This window comes from Quercus robur, chromosome 4 (assembly GCF_932294415.1).
Source record: "Quercus robur chromosome 4, dhQueRobu3.1, whole genome shotgun sequence".
NCBI lineage: Eukaryota > Viridiplantae > Streptophyta > Magnoliopsida > Fagales > Fagaceae > Quercus > Quercus robur.
Window position 1 is genome coordinate 18,131,485 of NC_065537.1, and position 18,423 is coordinate 18,149,907.

The 18,423-nt window shown below is 31.7% G+C and overlaps 2 protein-coding genes across 6 annotated transcripts in view; one reads left to right on the plus strand and one right to left on the minus strand.

Annotated features, from left to right (window-relative positions):
* The window catches only part of LOC126720730 (zinc finger CCCH domain-containing protein 48-like), a 37,217-nt gene that overhangs the window by 15,686 nt on the left and 3,108 nt on the right, over positions 1 to 18,423 (minus strand). Inside the window, exons 6-8 of one of the 5 annotated variants that reach the window (XM_050423503.1) lie at positions 17,976 to 18,155; positions 17,637 to 17,734; positions 17,500 to 17,555 (exon numbers count right to left, since the gene is read on the minus strand). The exons of 3 other annotated variants lie outside the window; for them this stretch is intronic. In XM_050423503.1, coding sequence (XP_050279460.1) covers positions 17,500 to 17,555; positions 17,637 to 17,734; positions 17,976 to 18,155 — 334 coding nt within the window. Of the gene's footprint in view, positions 1 to 17,466; positions 17,556 to 17,636; positions 17,735 to 17,975; positions 18,156 to 18,423 lie in introns of all 5 variants that reach the window. One more of the 5 variants, XM_050423504.1, reaches the window with a different exon arrangement.
* Positions 1 to 18,423, plus strand: part of LOC126720732 (mitogen-activated protein kinase kinase kinase 20-like) — a 42,093-nt gene that overhangs the window by 5,238 nt on the left and 18,432 nt on the right. The gene's annotated exons all lie outside the window — the stretch shown is intronic.

Consider the following 18,423-nt stretch of genomic DNA (forward strand, 5'->3'; position numbering starts at 1 on the left):
GCAATTAATTGTTGTAGATTCATGGATATTGGGTCCTGTGGTCCGGAGTTCACTTGGTGCAATATGCAAGAGGGAAGACATAGAATGTATCTTCGATTGGATCGTGCTTTAGTTACGCAGGAATGGATTGATTATTTTAGGGACACGAGAGTGCACCATCTTGTGGAAACTACTAGTGACCATTGTGCACTCTTGATCACTGATTCCTTTGCTCCGCAAAGCCCCCGGAAGAGAAAATTTCAGTTTGAAGCTATGTGGACAAGAAGAGAAGATTGTAGAGATGTTATTAAGGAGGCTTGGACTAGAAGTGTGAGAGCTAATAACCCTAGTGATATAGTGGCCGGTCTTAAAAGATGTGCAGATGAATTTTCAAGATGGAACAGACCAGTTTTTGGCCATGTTCCAAGATAGATTCAAAAGAAGAGGAATGTTTTAAATAATCTGGTCTTAAGGGATCAAAATGGAAGGAATGGAAGGGAGGTAAACAAGATCAGAAAGGAGATTAATAAGTTGCTGGACTGTGAGGAAGTTATGTGGCAACAAAGATCAAAAGTTCAGTGGATGGGTCTTGGAGATCGCAATACAAAATACTTCCATTCTAAGGCTTCCGGGAGGAAAAAGAAAAACATAATCACTAGACTGTTGGATGATATGGGGGTCTGGAGAGAGTCTACTTTGGGCGTGGCAGAAGTTGCTGTGTCTTATTTTGAGAAGCTTTATACAACATCTCATCCGGATAGAATTCAGGAGGTTATTGACACTATGGAATTAAAGGTGTCTGTTGAGATGAATCAAGATCTTAATAAGCAATTCACTAAGGAAGAAGTTGAAGTAGCCCTAAAACAGATGCACCAGACTAAATCCCCCGGCCCAGATGGTATGTCTGCTGTCTTTTATCAAAAATTCTGGGATATTGTGGGTAATGATGTTGTGAGTGTGGTTCTTAATGTCTTAAATTCTGATATGTCCATGGCTGATATTAATAAAACTTATATTACTCTTGTCCCAAAAAATAACAATCCTTCTAGAATGATGGAGTTTAGACCTATTAGTCAAAACAATGTTATTTATAAACTTATTGCTAAGGTCCTTGCTAATCGTCTAAAATTGATCCTCCCCCACATAATATTGGAAAATCAAAGTGCTTTTACTGCTGGAAGGCTTATAACAAATAATGTTCTTATTGCTTTTGAGATGATGCATTACTTAGAGCATAAGAAAGAGAGTAAGGATTGTTATATGGCAATTAAATTGGACATGAGTAAGGCTTACAATAAGGTGGAATGGGGCTTCATAGAGCAAGTTATGAGAAAATTGGGTTTTCATGAAAGGTGGATTGGCTTGATAATGAGATGCATAACAACTGTCTACTATTCTGTGCTTATAAATGGGGTAGCTCATGGTAATATTGTGCCATCAAGGGGACTCTGTCAAGGGGATCCTCTGTCATCTTATCTGTTTCTTCTATGTGCAGATGGTTTTTCTTCACTTATTAATAAGGCTGTAAGAAGTCACACTATAAGTGGACTTTCAATTTGTAGAGACTGCCCTATGATATCACACCTCTTTTTTGCGTATAACAGTCTGCTTTTCTGCAAAGTTAGTAGCCAAGAATGCCAACATCTAATTGATATCCTTCGTCTGTATGAGGCTGCTTCGGGTCAGAAAAATCAATACAGACAAATCATCGGTGTTCTTTAGTGCCAATACCCCTGAAGAGAAGAAAATTGAGACTTTGGATATTCTTGGGCCGATGCAGGATTCTCGCCATAGTAAGTATCTCGATCTTCCTTCAATTATTGGCAAATCTAAGATTGAAGTGTTTGCGGATATCAAAGAAAGGGTGGGAAGGAAACTGTCTGGATGGAAGGAAAAAATTCTTTCTATTGGTGGTAGAGAGATTTTGATCAAAGCGGTGGCCCAAGCTATTCCTACGTACACTATGAGCTGTTTTCAGCTTCCTAAGGGTTTGTGTAATGAGATTGAAAGCATGATGAGAAAGTTTTGGTGGGGTCAGAGGGGTCAGGAATCTAAGGTTGCTTGGGTGAGTTAGAGGAAGTTATGCAAGTCAAAGCTTAAAGGTGGTATGGGTTTCAGAAATCTCCAAGCATTCAATCTTGCCATGCTTGCAAAGCAAGGTTGGAGGCTCCTGGAGAACCCAAGCTCATTAGTAGCTCATATGTATAAAACTAAGTATTATCCCCATGGTGATGTTCTTAAAGCTGGTTTGGGGTCTAGCCCATCCTTTACTTGGAGAAGCATAATGCAGGGGCTCAAAGTTGTGAAGAAAGGAACACGTTGGAGAGTTGGCAACGGGAAATTGATTCATATTTGGGAAGATAAGTGGTTGCCCAATCCTACAACATACCTCCTCCTCAAAATTTTGATAATTTCCCCATGGTCTCAACTCTTATTGATTTTGATTCTAGAAGATGGAAAGTGGACCTAGTGAAGTCTCTATTCTTGCCATTTGAAGCAAGGACTATTCTTAATATTCCAATTAGCTATAATCTTCCAAATGATAAAATTATTTGGGTTGGCAATAATAGGGGTGTTTTTACTGTTAAAAGTACGTATTATATTGCACTTAGCTTAGTGGAATCACCCGAGGTGGGAGAATGTTCTTATAATGACCCGAGAGAACTATTGTGGAGGAAGTTATGGCACTTACGTATTCCAACAAAGATTAAAATATTTGCTTGGAGGGCATGTGTGGATGCTCTTCCTAAAATGGTGAATTTGCAAAAAAGAGGTATTGGGGTTAGTGATTTGTGTCCTTGTTGTGGCTTAGAGTCTGAGACTCTTTTTCACTCAATTATTAAATGTGAAGTAGCTTGAAGAGTTTGGGATAATTGGGAGGGTAGTAGTGTGGAAAACTGGCAGGGGCTTATGGACATCTCCGATGTAGCTTTGGATATTTTGAAGAATGGCACTAATTGTGATTTGGAGGTGTTTTTTGGGGCTGCTTAGTCTGTTTGGTATAATAGGAATCAAGTTGCCTATGATTCAAAATGCCAATTGCTGAGTCAGATTTGGAGGTTTGCTAGGAGTTTTCTACAAGATTATAAAGGTGCTTTGTTTGCTTTGAACACGAATCTAGCGAAGGAAAATAGTAGGTGGACCCCTTCATTGCCTGGAGTTTTCAAGATCAATGTTGATGGGGCGACGTTGGAGGATGGGCGAAACTCTAGTGTTGGGGTTGTTATTCGTGACTCTTGTGGTGCAGTTCTTGCGGCTTGTGGTAAATTCCTGCAAGGTTAGTTTTCAGTTAAGGAGGTGGAAGCTCTTGCCATGGAAGTTGGGATTCTACTTGCAAGAGATATGAAGCTTACTCAGATTATTGTTGAATCTGACGCTATTTCCATTGTTAATAGTATTAGTGAGAATTTTATGGAAGGGAGCATTGGCCATCTGTTTCAAGGCATCCTTGCCTTGCTGAGCTCTTTTACCAGTTGGAAGTTCAATCATGTGAATCAAGATTATAACAGAGTTGCTCATGAGTTAGCTCATTTGGCTAGGCGAAGTGAAGACACGCAGGTGTGGAGAGGAGTTCTCCCTAGGGTAGTGCATATTGTTCAAGTTGATTGTACTGTATAGCGCCTGTTGCTCTTCTCTGTGAGCTCTATTGTTTTGCTTTTCTCTGCTTGTTTGTTTGTAATGGCAAGCTTTGTATCCAAAAAAAGAAAAAGAAAAAAGGATAAGCATGTAGACGCTGACTTCCTGCTACACATGTCATCCAAAAAATCTTCATTGCCTCCTGACTTCTTGATTATATATTTATGAACTTCCATTGCCCCATCCTTCGTGTAACATACTTTATCTTCATTTGCATCTTATCAAAATTTCAAGAATAACTTGTATTTTTTAAAACTGAATAGACCTCCTTTGACTTGTATTTATGGCAATAAAAAAAGTTTAATGTTATTGAGACTTATCCTCATTGAGGCTTATCAAGCTTGAGAATGTTTTGTTTGTGAATGTGAGTACTAATACTAATACTACTGATAGTGATCATTTTGTGGCAAAGATTATGGATCTTGGGTTGGCCAAAAGGAAAAAGATGAGGTTGGGATTGAGAGGCACCACATTGTATATGGCACCTGAATGTTTGATTTAGTGTGCAAGAGCCTCCTTATGATATTTGGGGTTTAGGTTGTGTTGTTTGTGAGATGTTGACTGGGAAATCTCCTTGGGATAGGGTTAGAGTTGGACAGACTGGATCTGTTCGATCTTATTGCTGATGAGTACGAATTGCCTCAAGTTGGAGCTTGATTGTATATTCTTGATTCTACTATCATACTTGCTGTTGGAGACTAATTGTATATTCTTGAGAGCATCTAACAGAGTTAGTATCAATCTCAGATTAACAAGGTGGGTTGTCATCAACAAGCTCACTGGATCCCGAGTTTCTACCTTTGACTAGTTAAACTATGCATTTGGTGATATAAGATGAAACCAAGAATCTAGTTATAAGTAGTAATTATTGTTTGTGCAATTGTTCTAATGTCCATAGTGATGTTAGGTTCATAATTAGTTTTGAAATTTTCACCAAATAAATAGGATTGGCCATGGGCTTAATGAGCTTTTGCAGTAATATACTTAAAATTTTGCAGTTTATCACACTATCTCTAGGTTTGAAATTTCATATTTTGAAGATTTCTTATCATAGTACACTCGCTCATATTGCTTTATGATGCTTATGACCTGCTTGTTGTTCTTGAAAAGCATGTTTAACCTGCTCTAATTGAGGTCTCAAGTGGGGTCCACTTTCAATGAAGCTGGGATGAAATATCTTGGCTTTCTTCAACATACTTTGTATCTTCAGATTAGACCGAACATTTATTCAACTGAGCTCTCATATTATTCAGCCGTTTTGTGGGCAAAAAGTGAATGAGATGGAGCAACAAATGAATTAGGAAATCCTTTTGCTAAAGGAGGAGTTGGCAAAATCGAGTAAGAATCTATCATAGTAGATGTTTTTGAGAAATTAAACTGCTGAAGGACAAGTTGACGAGGGTGCGGCGAGGAGCGATAAGTTGGAGATGAAGTTGGGCTTCCAGAGACGTCAAAGTTTTGGTGCAAAGGCATTGCTACTTGACCTAGCAGTGCTGATTGATGTATTATGGTATTTATTCAATAGGTTGGCTGAACATTTTGCTTTGTCTTTTCTTTTATTTTTCTTGGTGAAAATTTATAAAATAAATCCTTGGTAGGACTAGTGCACAGTTATAACTTGTGGTATGGTGAAAAGAAATCTCTTTACTTGGGATTTTCTTTTTTTAGTATTTGAAATTGCTGCAACTAATTGAAGAATGAAATTTTGGTTTGGAATGGTAAATTTTTTGAATTATTGTGTCTCATTTATAGATAACTTGAGAAGAATTAATTTGGAGTTGACATATGTTTGTTTTAACATAAACATAATAATATATTATAAACATAACTATATGCACCACAATGTGCGAAAAATAGATGTCCTACTGGAAAGGATGACTTTCATTTACTTTAACCATGATCCTTCCATAATGGCATTGTATAGGAAGAAAGTATCAATTATTAAATTTGAAAATGTCCAAATTTTATATCATAACTAGTCGCCAACCCGTGCTATGCACGGGAACCTACCTATTTATGTGGTAAACTAAATTGATTTTATAAAATTTTAAATTGATTAAGAAACTACATTATTGCATTAATTGCTCTTGTATAACTTCAATTTGTGTTACAATTTGATAAAGAAGTCATTGTTTGAACGTGCAATGACTTACGAAAAATATTAAAGAATAGTTCATGACTATAAACTTATAACTATTGAAAAGAATCAAAAGATTAAGAGCTTAAAAATTATAAAAATATATATGTGTGTGTGACTACACAACAGACAAATATAAAAGAAAAATTTGTTACACTCAAAATAATAATTCATGGTTATAATTATTGAAATTTTCCAGATAGTTTTGGATATTACAAAAATATAACTCAAAAAGTCAGATGTTAAAACTTCCAAAAGGCCAAAAAATATTAAGGAATCATAAGATTTACATCCTATAAATTATTGAAACAAAACTATATATATATATATGATTTTATAATAGAGAAATATAAAAGAAAAATTGATTACCTTCAAAAGAATAATACATGATATAGTTATTGAAATCTGCTAAACATGTTCAAATATTGCAAAAACTAACACAAAATATATGACTATTCAAAAGAGAAAAATAAGAAGAAGAAAAAAGTACATGAACCTATAAAGTAATAAGTTTTAAATTTTAATGGGTCTAAACTTTAAACAATGAAAAAAATCACATGTTAGATTGTGTTCCTAGCAACCTTGAAAGTAAAAGTAAAGGGAAAAAAAAAAACCATGAAATACCATCAGCCAATAAGTTTTAATGGGTTTAAACTGCAAACAATGAACAAAAATAATCATAAACAATCATAGGTGCAGGGTTTGGTTACCAAGATTAGATGGTTGTAAAACACAACATTTCAACATTGATTTAGGGTTATGCATAAGGCAACATAAATGACAGAAAATTGTTTTTATGTTGTCTGCTATGCCAACCATCTAAATATATTAATTCCAAAAAAAATTAAATAAAATAATTCCTAGAATTATATGAGATAATTAAGAAGAACATCAAGCCCTTGCGTGGATGTTATTTGTGGACGGCTGTCCATCACTGCAATTCATAGACTTTGTTGTTAATAAGACAATCGAGTTCAAAACTAAAAGCAATTAGGTGGCCTTTGTACTACAGGATTTGTTCTCGTTGAAGAATCAACTTGCTTCCTACTATGACTTCAATTTGATATGTGTGTTTTCTTTGTGAAAATTTGAGTGAGTATGAAGGGTTTCGACCTTGGCAGAAGTTTATATTTGTGAAAATTTTTGTTATAGAATTTTAGTTGAAATAGAATTTTCAAGCTTTTGAAACATATATCTAATAGAATTTTATTTAAACTAAACTATTGTAATACTTGATAAGATATAAAACCAAAAATAAAAAGAATCTAAAATAAAAAGAAAAAGAAAAAGAAAATAGTGATGACGTGGAAAATTGAACCAAAAATAAAAAGAATCTAAAATAAAAAGAAAAAGAAAATAGTGATGACGTGGAAAATTATGGGAGCTCCAAAGGTTTCGGTTTTATATATATATATATAGATATATATAGATTAGCCACAAACCTGCGCGTTGCGCATGATAATTATTTTTATGATAGTTTTATTAACTTTTTTTTATACAATTTAAACTAATTTAATAAAGAGTAATGTATTTTGTAATTATATTTTTATTCATTATAAGAATAATCATAAATGTAATATAGAAACAATCATAAATCATAAATTTAATAATTTTTGTCGTACTAAAATGAAAAAAAATACAATTTTTTCTCAAAAATTCAAAAGGCAATTTAACGAAAATATTTATTTTTTAATAAAAGTTATTTATAACATTTTGTGAATCATTAAAAAGAAAATAAAATTTAGAAATTACTCTTTTAGTTTTAAACAATCTTTCTCAAACTTATTTTTTCTGCCTACAATCCAAAACACTGAAAAAAGTAACTAAAAAAATTAATAAAACTTGACTATGATTAATTGGACCAATTAGGAAAAAAAATTGTTATTTATAATCTACTAAGGTTATTTTCTTTGCGGAAATTGTAATTTCGTCCACCCAAAACATATTATCAAATAATCAATTATTAGCAAAATCTAAGAAATAAATTTCTATATATGCATTGTTATAAAATAATAATAATAATAATTAACGTAAAATTGCAAAAGATAAAATTTGTCTCTCATCCAATAACTTTTTTTTAGCCAACCTTTGGTTTTCTCTAAATAAATTGCATTATAGAGTACTTTGTCTACCACAAAGGATTAAAAAATAAACAAAAATGATTAAAGTCTCATAGTTTAACATCTAAATTGAGCACTATAAAAATCATGCTATCAAATTACAGTAGCTACCAAATTAAATTATCCAAATCATGCTATGTATTAGAATAATATTATATTTTTATATTTAATCCTTTATAATGTAATAGGATAACATTTAACAATCAGAGAGAGAGAACTGAATCGCATTAACCTAAAGTAGATTAAAGAATATAAAAAATTATCAACCTAAAGCGAAGATGCAAGAAAAATAAAAAATAAAAATCCACTCAAAAATTGTGTGTGTGTGTGTGTGAGAGAGAGAGAGAGAGAGAGAGAGAGAGAGAGAGCCTTTTTTTTGTAAGGGAAAACTATGCATGGAATGAATGAGATAGTGACAAATTTATAGTAAGAAAGTGTGAATAAGAAGAGACAAAAATAGAGGAAGATGAAGGGAAAGATGAAGAATGATATTAATGTAGAGAGTAGTGGGGAGATGAGAAGGTGAGAGAATGAGAGAAGGAGAAAGGTTAAAGAAGTAGTGGGGAGATGAAAAGGTAAGGGAGGAAGAAAGGTTGGAGAAGTGTAAATATGAAATAAAAAAAATTATAAATAATTATAAGAAAATGGAAAAAAAAAAAAAAAAAAAAGATGATGACGTGGACGTTGACGTGGCTTAACGTGAGCGCAGCAGCATTAAACGCTACGCTTCAGCTTTTAGTAATATATTGATGACGTTTTAAATAAAATTGAGTAGGCCCTAGCTTTCTAATAAATCTACTAAATTCTTTAAAAAAACAAATTGGTGTATAAAACACTAGTAGTAGGTGTCTTTGGGTGATTAAATGTTCATCGGGTTGTGAAACTGTTGTTTATTACAAGCCGACAACAATGGAGTTGGGTGGCTACCAAAAAAAAAAAAAAAATTTGGACCCCACGTGAGTTTGTTAATCATCTTTTGATCACTTGAAACTTTAATTTTAGCATACTTAGTTTGCTATAAGAAGATCCTAATTTGTTTGCTATCAACCATGATTGTTGCTTTGAAAACAATTTTCTATTATTCATATTATCCTAAACTCTGAAGTTTATCTTTTAGACTTCATCTGCATTAAATTGTTCTACCACTCGATATCCCTAAATTTTGAGGCATACCCATCAAAAATTAGGTTCTTGATGGATTGAATGATAACAATGGCCAGCATTTTCAAAAAGCATTTGCTATAACAGTTTTTATTATTACATAAAACTAATTATTTTTCCGTTCTTTAATATAATATGATAAAGTTAATTCTTTAGGATTGCATTGTGGTATAACTTATTTATATTGTTTGAAAGTGTTTTTTGTGTGAATGGAGGAAAGATATGGTAAAACTTAGGTTTTTCATCAAGTTTGGGTTTCTGAATATCATACTTTTGCATATGTTAATATAGTCACCCAGCTTGAGGACCTTTCTAAGGATTCTGAGATTTGAGTATTTGTTTAAGGTTAACACTATTCATATAATAAATTTTAATTCTTAAATTTCCTTCTTTAACACATGATGGATAAAAAATGGAAAGAAGAAAAGTTGAGAAAAATTAATTCAGTTTTGATTACATGTTAAAACATATGTGTAAACACAAATATAATAATATAATGTCAAACATAAGTATAAGCACAACCACGGAATGAATTGATACCTTAATTCAATTCTAATATCGTATTTCCAAAAACAAAAATTCTATTAACATTTATTAATTATAAAGTATCAAATTGAGTAATAAAGTATTTAAAAAAATATTAAGATTAAGGATTTCTTTTCAAATATCTTACCTCCCTTAGATTAAAAAAAAAAAAAAAAAAACTCAAATCAAATAGAACAAACAATAATACATTTGTGTACAAATAAAACAAATAGAAATTTGTAAAATAAATTAGAAAAATTTACAATATTGATGTGTATAAAAATGAAAAATGATTATGGTCAAGGCTCGTGTTTGACATAATCTCCTTAAGACAAGTTTACATCCTTACAATTGATGGTTTGAGGCTTTTGGTCACTTGTCTCTCAAGATATAAAGATCACAAAAAATAGAAGAAACAATATGGTGAACAAAACCATGTCTCTTTCTCTCTGTTTAACTCTATGCAGAAAAATATATTTTCTGCAGAAGAACTTTCATTATGAAGAGAGACTGTAGACACCTCATATTGTACTCATTAATAACCATTAGTCCCTGGCCTCAATGATGAGCTCGACATACGTCAACCAAGGGTAATTAAAGTGTTCCCAATAATTCGGAGGTAATCATAACTCAAAAGTGCTTAAACTTTGAAAACGATGTTGAAAAATGACTTTTGCTTATATCTTGGCCAAAATTTTCAACCACAAATAATTATTTGTTAGGATCATATTTTATGTAATTAGCTAATTCTTTGATAAATGCACTTTACTTGTAATAGGGTAGATCTAAGATGGGTTTAATACATCAAAAAATATGTTGTTCAAGCATATCGAGTGTTCGTATTAAAAGACATGAAGATTAGTCCAAGAAAAAAGTAAAGAAAAATTGTTCACTAAGTCTTGACAGATAGCTTGACTGATGCTTGCTATCGAGACTTAATGTGAAGCTCGATAGATAGCTCAACAGCAGCTTGATCTATCAAGATTTACGATTTTCAGTTTCAAGATCTGAAATTTGGCCCAGGCTTATGTATTTGTTAAGGGTTTCTCTTCTCACAACTCTAGACATATATATGGATTATTTTAAGTAGGATCACACATGGATACAAAGACCAAGAGATTTATTTTTTTCTATGAGAAGTTACTGCACTTGTACGCCATAGGGTTTGTAACCAAGTGCTTCCTGATCTTCATTATTGATGAAGTGAAGAACTTTGCGGCCAATAACATCGTTCAAGGTTGTTGGAGTTAGTCACGTACTGGGATCCGTGCAAAGGGTTAGTCACAGATTGGAGATTTGCGCATCAAAGGAAAGAAGGCTACTACAAGATCAGGTTTAATTGGGTATTGAAGCTAAAGTTCAATTGTAGGTTGGTATTTTGGGATAGACAAAGGTAGTTGGTAAGATTCCTTATACTTGTAACCGCTTGATTGTTGATTAGCGGATTCTTGGGAGTGGTTAAAATCACCCGATGGGGTTTTTGCCTTGTGAAAGGGTTTTCTCATTTGTTAATAAATCACCGTGTCAATTTATTTTCCGCTGTATTTAGTTAATTTGGTGATTTGTTGGTGCCTTCGCAATTTGCATATAATTGAACCTAATTAATCAACTTGGGTAATTGAATTAGTTAACTGGGGTCAAGCTATCTTAACCCAACATTATTGAATGTGATTATTTTCATTGGAAAGTAGACATCCTGGACTTCAATTTGAATACAAATTTTACCTATTTTGGATTTAAAGTGAGTAAGTTATGGATATTTGAAGTCGAGCCAACAACCCAGTCAAATTAGAGTTCTGCTTACACACACTCACGATCCTGCACGCGCACCTTGAGTTCCAGAATTTCTTATTCTTATATTTAGTGCCAAAATCTTCAATCTTTGGGTTGGGCCGCCCCTTACACCCTTAGGAACGTCCAAAAGCCTCTAAAAGGCCCTAAAAACCCTAGTTCACTTGCATAAATACCAACTTTATGCCTCAAATAAAAAACTAAGCTTGAGATAGTTGATTTTACCCTCCATGTGTTATAAAACCCTATTTTCTGTACTCTAACCTCACACACAGCAGCTTTGCACATTTTCTAAGTATTCAGAATTGTGGGCGCCCCAAAAAAGGCTTTTGGTTTACTGTATATTGGGTCCTTGGGGACGTGACTCTTTTGTGTGCATGTGTTTCTAGGGTGAGGTGTGTGTGTGAGTCTCTTTTTCTTATTTTATGTTTAGGAGTTGCCACCAACCATTGGTTTTGTATTAGGTGTGATTAGTCACCTATTTTTCTAATTCTTTTTAGTTACCTAATTAACTAAAAACCAATTCAAGGGTAATTTATTAATTAAGGTAAACCAAAGTCTCGAACCAAAGATCTTGGGCTTGGAAGTTCGGTTACAGGTGGGAAAGGTGTTAGGCACCTCACACCGCCTATCCAAAGGATAGTACCCCATTTTATTTTTAATTTCAATGTTAATATTTTAGAGAAATAATTAGATACTTGGCATTTGGTTTTTGAAACAATATATATACACACACACACATGAACATGTGAGTATTTATTTACATATAACATATAATGTGAATATTCATGACAAATAATTATTAACAAGCAAAACATGTGAAGTAAATATACATATAACATGTGAGAGTTACTAGGCTAAAAAGATAATATATAATATAACATTTAAGTATTATTTATTATATATTCAACATGTGAATATGTACATAAAAAAAATAAAATAGAAGGAAGGAAAAATGTCACCTTTTAGCAAATTTATCCTCCAATTTCTCATTCTCATGCACAAACATAAAGAACCAAAACATTAATGCAAAGGGGAAGGGGAAATATGTTATCTTGATTGGTGTCTATTGGTTCAATGGAAATGAACCAAAGACACAAACCTCAAAAAGAATGCAATTCCAAAATGTTTAAAACAAAGCATACAAAAAAGACCTTAAAACTTACCTTTGGAAAGATGAGCAAATTCTTTTAGGAAAACTCATGACTCTTAGAAAAGTTTTATTTTGGGACTAATTTTTTGTTTGGGAAAAAATAACCTAAAAAAGTATTCTCTTGGTTTTACATGAAAATGAGTTTCCTTTAATGAAACAACATAAAGAAAGTGCTAAAAATGAAAACATTTTTATTAACAATACTCTAAAGAAACTAGGCTTTTAAAGTTAAAAAAACCTTTTGGAAACCTACCTTCTCTTTTTTCAGAAAATGATTCATCAAATTTTTTAAAGAGAACTTACCCAAAACTTGATTTTAAAACATTTGGAAAAAGGGTTTTATTTGGAAAAAGTTTAAAACAAAGGGAAAAACAAGCTTGTTTGGAAAAAAGCCTTTTGTTCACTTTTTAGGGAAGAACACTTAAATTTTAAAAGGGGAAATGTTTTAGATTAAAACTACTTTGTTCTTTAAGAGAAAGTTTCCATGTTCTTTTAAAAGATACCCAAAACATAAATCAAAACCATTTAAATAAGGATTTTTGAGAAAAAGGGTTTCAGATTTTTTTTTTTTTTTTTTTAAATGTAAAGGAAAAGAACCAAAACAAGGTTTTGAAAATGGAGAGTTAAAAAAAATGCCCCTTTGGAAGGCATTTTTTAAGAAATTAAAAAGAAGCTTGCTTTTGAAAATGATTCATTTTAAGAAAAAGGGATGGCCATTGAAGCCTTTTTACCAAAAAAAAAAAAAAAAAACCTGAAATCACATTTTTTAGAGGTTTGCTTACCCAAGCTATTGCTATTTGGTAATCTAGGGTTATGGTACTAGCTAGAGAGCTAGCACCTTTAAACCCTTTTAACATGAGAAAGGGAATATGGAGGATAAAGCAAACTCAAGGGTAAAGTGCATAAATTAAAGGAGAACAACATTTAAAGACTTGAATGTATGGGCAAAAATTTGAAGAATTTAAGAGCAAGACATAATGTAAAAGCTTGTATCTAAAGGAATTTAAGAGCAAGACAATAATGTAAAAGCTTGTATTTAAAGGAATTTAAGAGTAAGAGCAAGCCATAAAGTAAATGGATTGTTTTAAAAAAAATTTTAAAGAAATTTCTCATAAATAAACCTTAAATCTTGTCACATCCAAGCTTATGGGTTCTCTTCCATGTTGGGAAAAAGGAGCCATAGGGACCTCTACCATTTTCCTTGAAGCATACCCGTATTGTTCTTAGGAAAAAGCTTTATGACACATTTAGGAGAAACCCATCTATGATAAATCACCATCTTCCCACTAAGGTTGGCTATGCACGAGGAAATTCCTCCATAAACCTTCTAGTTAGAAAGATGAGGATTTATAAGAAAATGTTTGGTTGTAATAATCTAAGGGATTTAAAGAGAGAAGACAACAATGAAAAAATGGATAGAAAACATTTTTTAGAAGTATAGAGATAGCTTTAAAGAATAAAGAGCAAAGAAAATAAATACACAAATAGAGAGGGAGGGGGGGGGGGGGGGGAATGGTGATTAAAAAAAAAAAGTGGTCTCATAAAAAAATGTCCAAGCAAGATTTTATCAAAGAATATAAATTTTGGAAAAGTTTGTAGGGCCAAAAATTCCCTCCGAAATTAACAAAGTTAATTAAAACAAATAGTGAATATATATATATATATATTAAGAGATTCAGAAAGTTAGTTATGACTACACAAAATGTCAAAAATACCCCTAATCTAATTAGATAATCTTAATTCTTAAAAAAATAAAAAATAGGGTTAAAATTATAATTCAACAAAAAAAAAAAAAAAAAACTACCAGAGAAACTTTTTTCTTAAAAGTTTGCACACTCTTTATTTAAATATATTTCACGCACGTTTGATACAATTTTTTCCTTAAAAACTAGCACATACCTTGAAAAATTACATTAAATTCAAAAAAAAAAACTCATCGCACGTGCGGAGGGCGTGTGGTGAGGCTAGTATATATTAAAAAGGTTCAGAAAGTTAGCTATGGTTTCAAAAAATGTCAAAAATAGTTCTAATCTAATTAGATAATCTTTATTCTTAAAAAAATAAAAAAATAGAGTTAAAATTGTAATTCAAAAAACAAATACTAGAGAAACTTTTTCCCTAAAAATTAGCTCACTTTCTATTTAAATGTATCTTACGCACGTTTGATACTTTTTTTTTCCCAAAAAACTAGCACATCCTAAATTTTAGTTTCTTAAATTTGTTTCCAGTGTAACCTCACTAACAATAAATAAATTCAAATTGAAAATTTATATTAAACTCAAAAAAGAAAAGAAAAGAGTCTCATCACACATGTAGAGTGCATGTGATAAGGCTAGTATATATATACTAGCCTTTGAACATGCACTCATGCACGTGCTCAAAGGTTCTTCTATTTTTTTGGGCAAAAGTTAATAATTTGCATTCATTATAATTTGAAATTACTACATTTTTCCAATCATAAAATACTTAGAGGTGTGATGAAAAAATTACTTCATTTTTTTTTAAATGAGAGTTTTCAACTTTAAAAAAAAAAAAAAATCCTAAAAGGCAGCCATTTAGTCCTAAAAGGTAGCTAGTTATTTCACATCCATAACCGTAACAAAAATTTCAAATGCTAAAGACTCTCATGTTGTAAAAGCAGAATTTTTTTTATTCAATTTTTTTAAATAGTAGTTATGTAATTATATTTAATCCTAAAAGATAGGCACTTAGTACATATCCATAACTAAATTTTAGCATGCTTAAAAAAGCTTTAAAAAAAATAATAAGAAGAAGGGCTGTCAACATTACCATTCCTTTAATTTAGAAAAATAAATGTATTCTCTTTTTTTAAATACATGTGCAATGAAAGACACAACAAAGAACAGTATTAAATTTCATATGGAAGAGATGTGATTGAAAAAAAAAAAAGCTAAAGTGTAACAGCTTCAATTAATTGAAAACGTAGTGTTACACAAATTAATAAATTTAGGCATATATAGGTAGGATATTTACAAAAAATGGTCTTTAACAACTACTTGATAGATTGACCACCACTTCACTCATCCAATGTGCAATCTAACAAAATTGTTTTTAGCATTAATGACTACCAATTAGGGTGATATTTAGGGTGATATTTAGCATTAAACAAATTGGTAGAAAGAGAGAGCACCAATATGATATCACCCGAAGAGAGAGCACCTAAAGACAATTCTAAATATCACCCAAATTCATCCAATGTGCAATCTAACAAAATTGTTGATATGTCACCCTAAAAGAAATACAAAAAAAAAAAAAAAAAAAAATTAGAGAGTAGGGCTTAAATGTAAGGAAAACAACATACAAAAATAATAGTAGAAAGAGAGAGCACCAATTAGAAGTTTAGAACACATACACTAAAATAATGAGTCAAACTAGATAACCACAAAAAAAAAAAAAAAAAAAAAGAGAGAGAGAGAAAAGAAAAGAAAGACAAATCAATATATATCATTCCCACTCTTTTAAAAATACTCATTAATTAGAGAAAATATTAAACATCCATCAAACTGACCAAATAAAATAAAATAAAAGATAAGATAGTGATATGTAAAGGATATTGTTGAAAAAAGCATGGTCCTATTTTGTAGGTAGTATTTTACGTGAAAGTTAAAAGAATTTTTTTTTTTTTTTTTCTAAACTCTAAGTAAGCATTCAACTAAAAAAAAAAAAAAAAACATATATCAATTTGAGTTTTAAAAAACTAATTTGAGTTCAAATAGAACTCATATATGACAATGTGAATATAAGAAAACCACGTGCATTAATGATTCACAAAATAGAACTCAAAATTTTAAAGCATTAATGATTCACAGCAATCAAAATAAGTTCCAGATCCACAAACAATACTACAAATATCAATTTGAGTTCAAATAGAACTCATATATGAAAACGTGAATATATGAAAACCGCGTGAGTATAACGTTTATTGGGTTTTGATACTATTGCTTATTATAGGGTGACAACAATGGAGTTGGGTGGCTACATTAAAAAAAAAATAAAAAAAAAAAAAAAAAAATAAAATAAAATAAAATAAAATTTAGACCCTACGTGAGTTTGTTAAGAATCTTTTGATCGCATGAATCCTTAATTTTGGTAGACTTAGTTGGCAGTAGAAAGACCATTATTTGTTCTCTATCAACCTTGATTGTTGTTTTGATAATTTATTTGTCAGTTGTAAGCCTGTTCTTTGTCATTTTTCCTTAACCTATACACGTTCTCATATGCATTAGGCTAATTTGCCATTCCCAAATTCTTTAATCAAGAATGCAGTTTTTTTTTTTTTTTACCCTCAAAAAAAAAAAAAAATTTAAATAACTATACAAATAATTTAAAAATTGTTGAAATTTTTAATGGTTATTGGTCTTCTCTTTGTTTGTGTACTTCATTTTCCTGCCGCTTATAAACTTTATTACAAAATTTTCAAGAAATATTTTGTTTTTGTGCTCATTGCTTTGCCTCAGGCTTGAGCAATAACTGGATGACCGAATGGATAGCAAATCATAAATTGAAATACATTTCTTCAATGTTATCGGTGAAAGTTCTCTAAACCGAGCAATTGCTGGAAAAAGACTTCTGAAACTCCAAGTAGACCTCAAAAACATCTAATAAATCAAGGAGAAGGAGATATGAATATCATCCAATCCCACTTTATTTTGTAACTTTGTTCACCCGTAGGGGCAGTAGAGAAAAACAGTAAACCAAAGTCTTTACCTTAGGGTATGTAGCTATATTTATTTTCATTATGTAGTAACAACATTACATTGCTTTATCCCCAGTGTTCATAATAACAAGAATTTCTAAACTCAAAATACTGTACAGTGGAAAATGTACTCAAAATACTGTACACCGTTTGCCACAACTAATAAAACACTGCTTTACTAGTCTTAGTCTTGGGGCACGTCTCAACCATTAGTCTGCTAGCCATCTATACACTGTCAGCAAACCAGTCTGATCCCCAGTAAAAAAGAGGCCCCCAGGACCTATTTGAAGAGTCTGGACTTCTTGTTTTGCAAATAATCTGCCCCTGTCAGTGAATCTAAAACAAAAACCACTAATATTAGTCAAATCCAAGAGGGAAAAGAAGAAAGATTTTTCACAAAGGGAAAATTGTACTCACGTTGGCAGTTCATAGAGGTGGACAGATTTATCACTACAAGAGCAACACAGGATTGGTTTAACATCCGGATCGGTCATCCCAGAAAGTGCACGAATACCCTGTACCAAGAAAAATCATGCCATCCAATTAGTTGACACTTTTGAAAAACTAAGGCTACAATCTCCACAACATGGCATTGCAACAAAATACTACACCTATTGAGTGTCTGACATAACAGTACGATTTTCCCATTACCAGACCAATTAATAACACTGCTCAACCACTGTACCACACCCCAATTATTTAAGGGGGGAAGCAAATAAGAAAGTAAATGAAACTAATTGTGGTTCAATAACTTACTTGTTCTTCACTGTGAGTATAGATTACTTCCAAGCTGCCATCCTCAGTAGAAGCCCAAACTTTTATCGTGCAATCCAATGAACCAGAGAGCAAATACTTATCCCAGCACATGAGAGACTTCACAACATCATCATGCCCATTCAGTGTCATAATACACTGCCAATTTTCATGATCCCAAACCTGAAACAAAAAATAAGAACAGAAATTAACTCTTTTTTTTTTTTCCCTTACATATCTCAAAACAAAATATATGATCCTTGTGCACATATAAAGAAAATGACAACTACAACTAAAAAAAAAGGATATTTAATCAATTAAAATCATATCAGTATCACATCAGATATATATTGCTAAATTTTATAGAGTGGAACTCAATTAATCAATTTAAGTAACTGAATCAAAATACATGAGGTAAGTACATCATATTAGTTTTATGCAAGATTTGAAA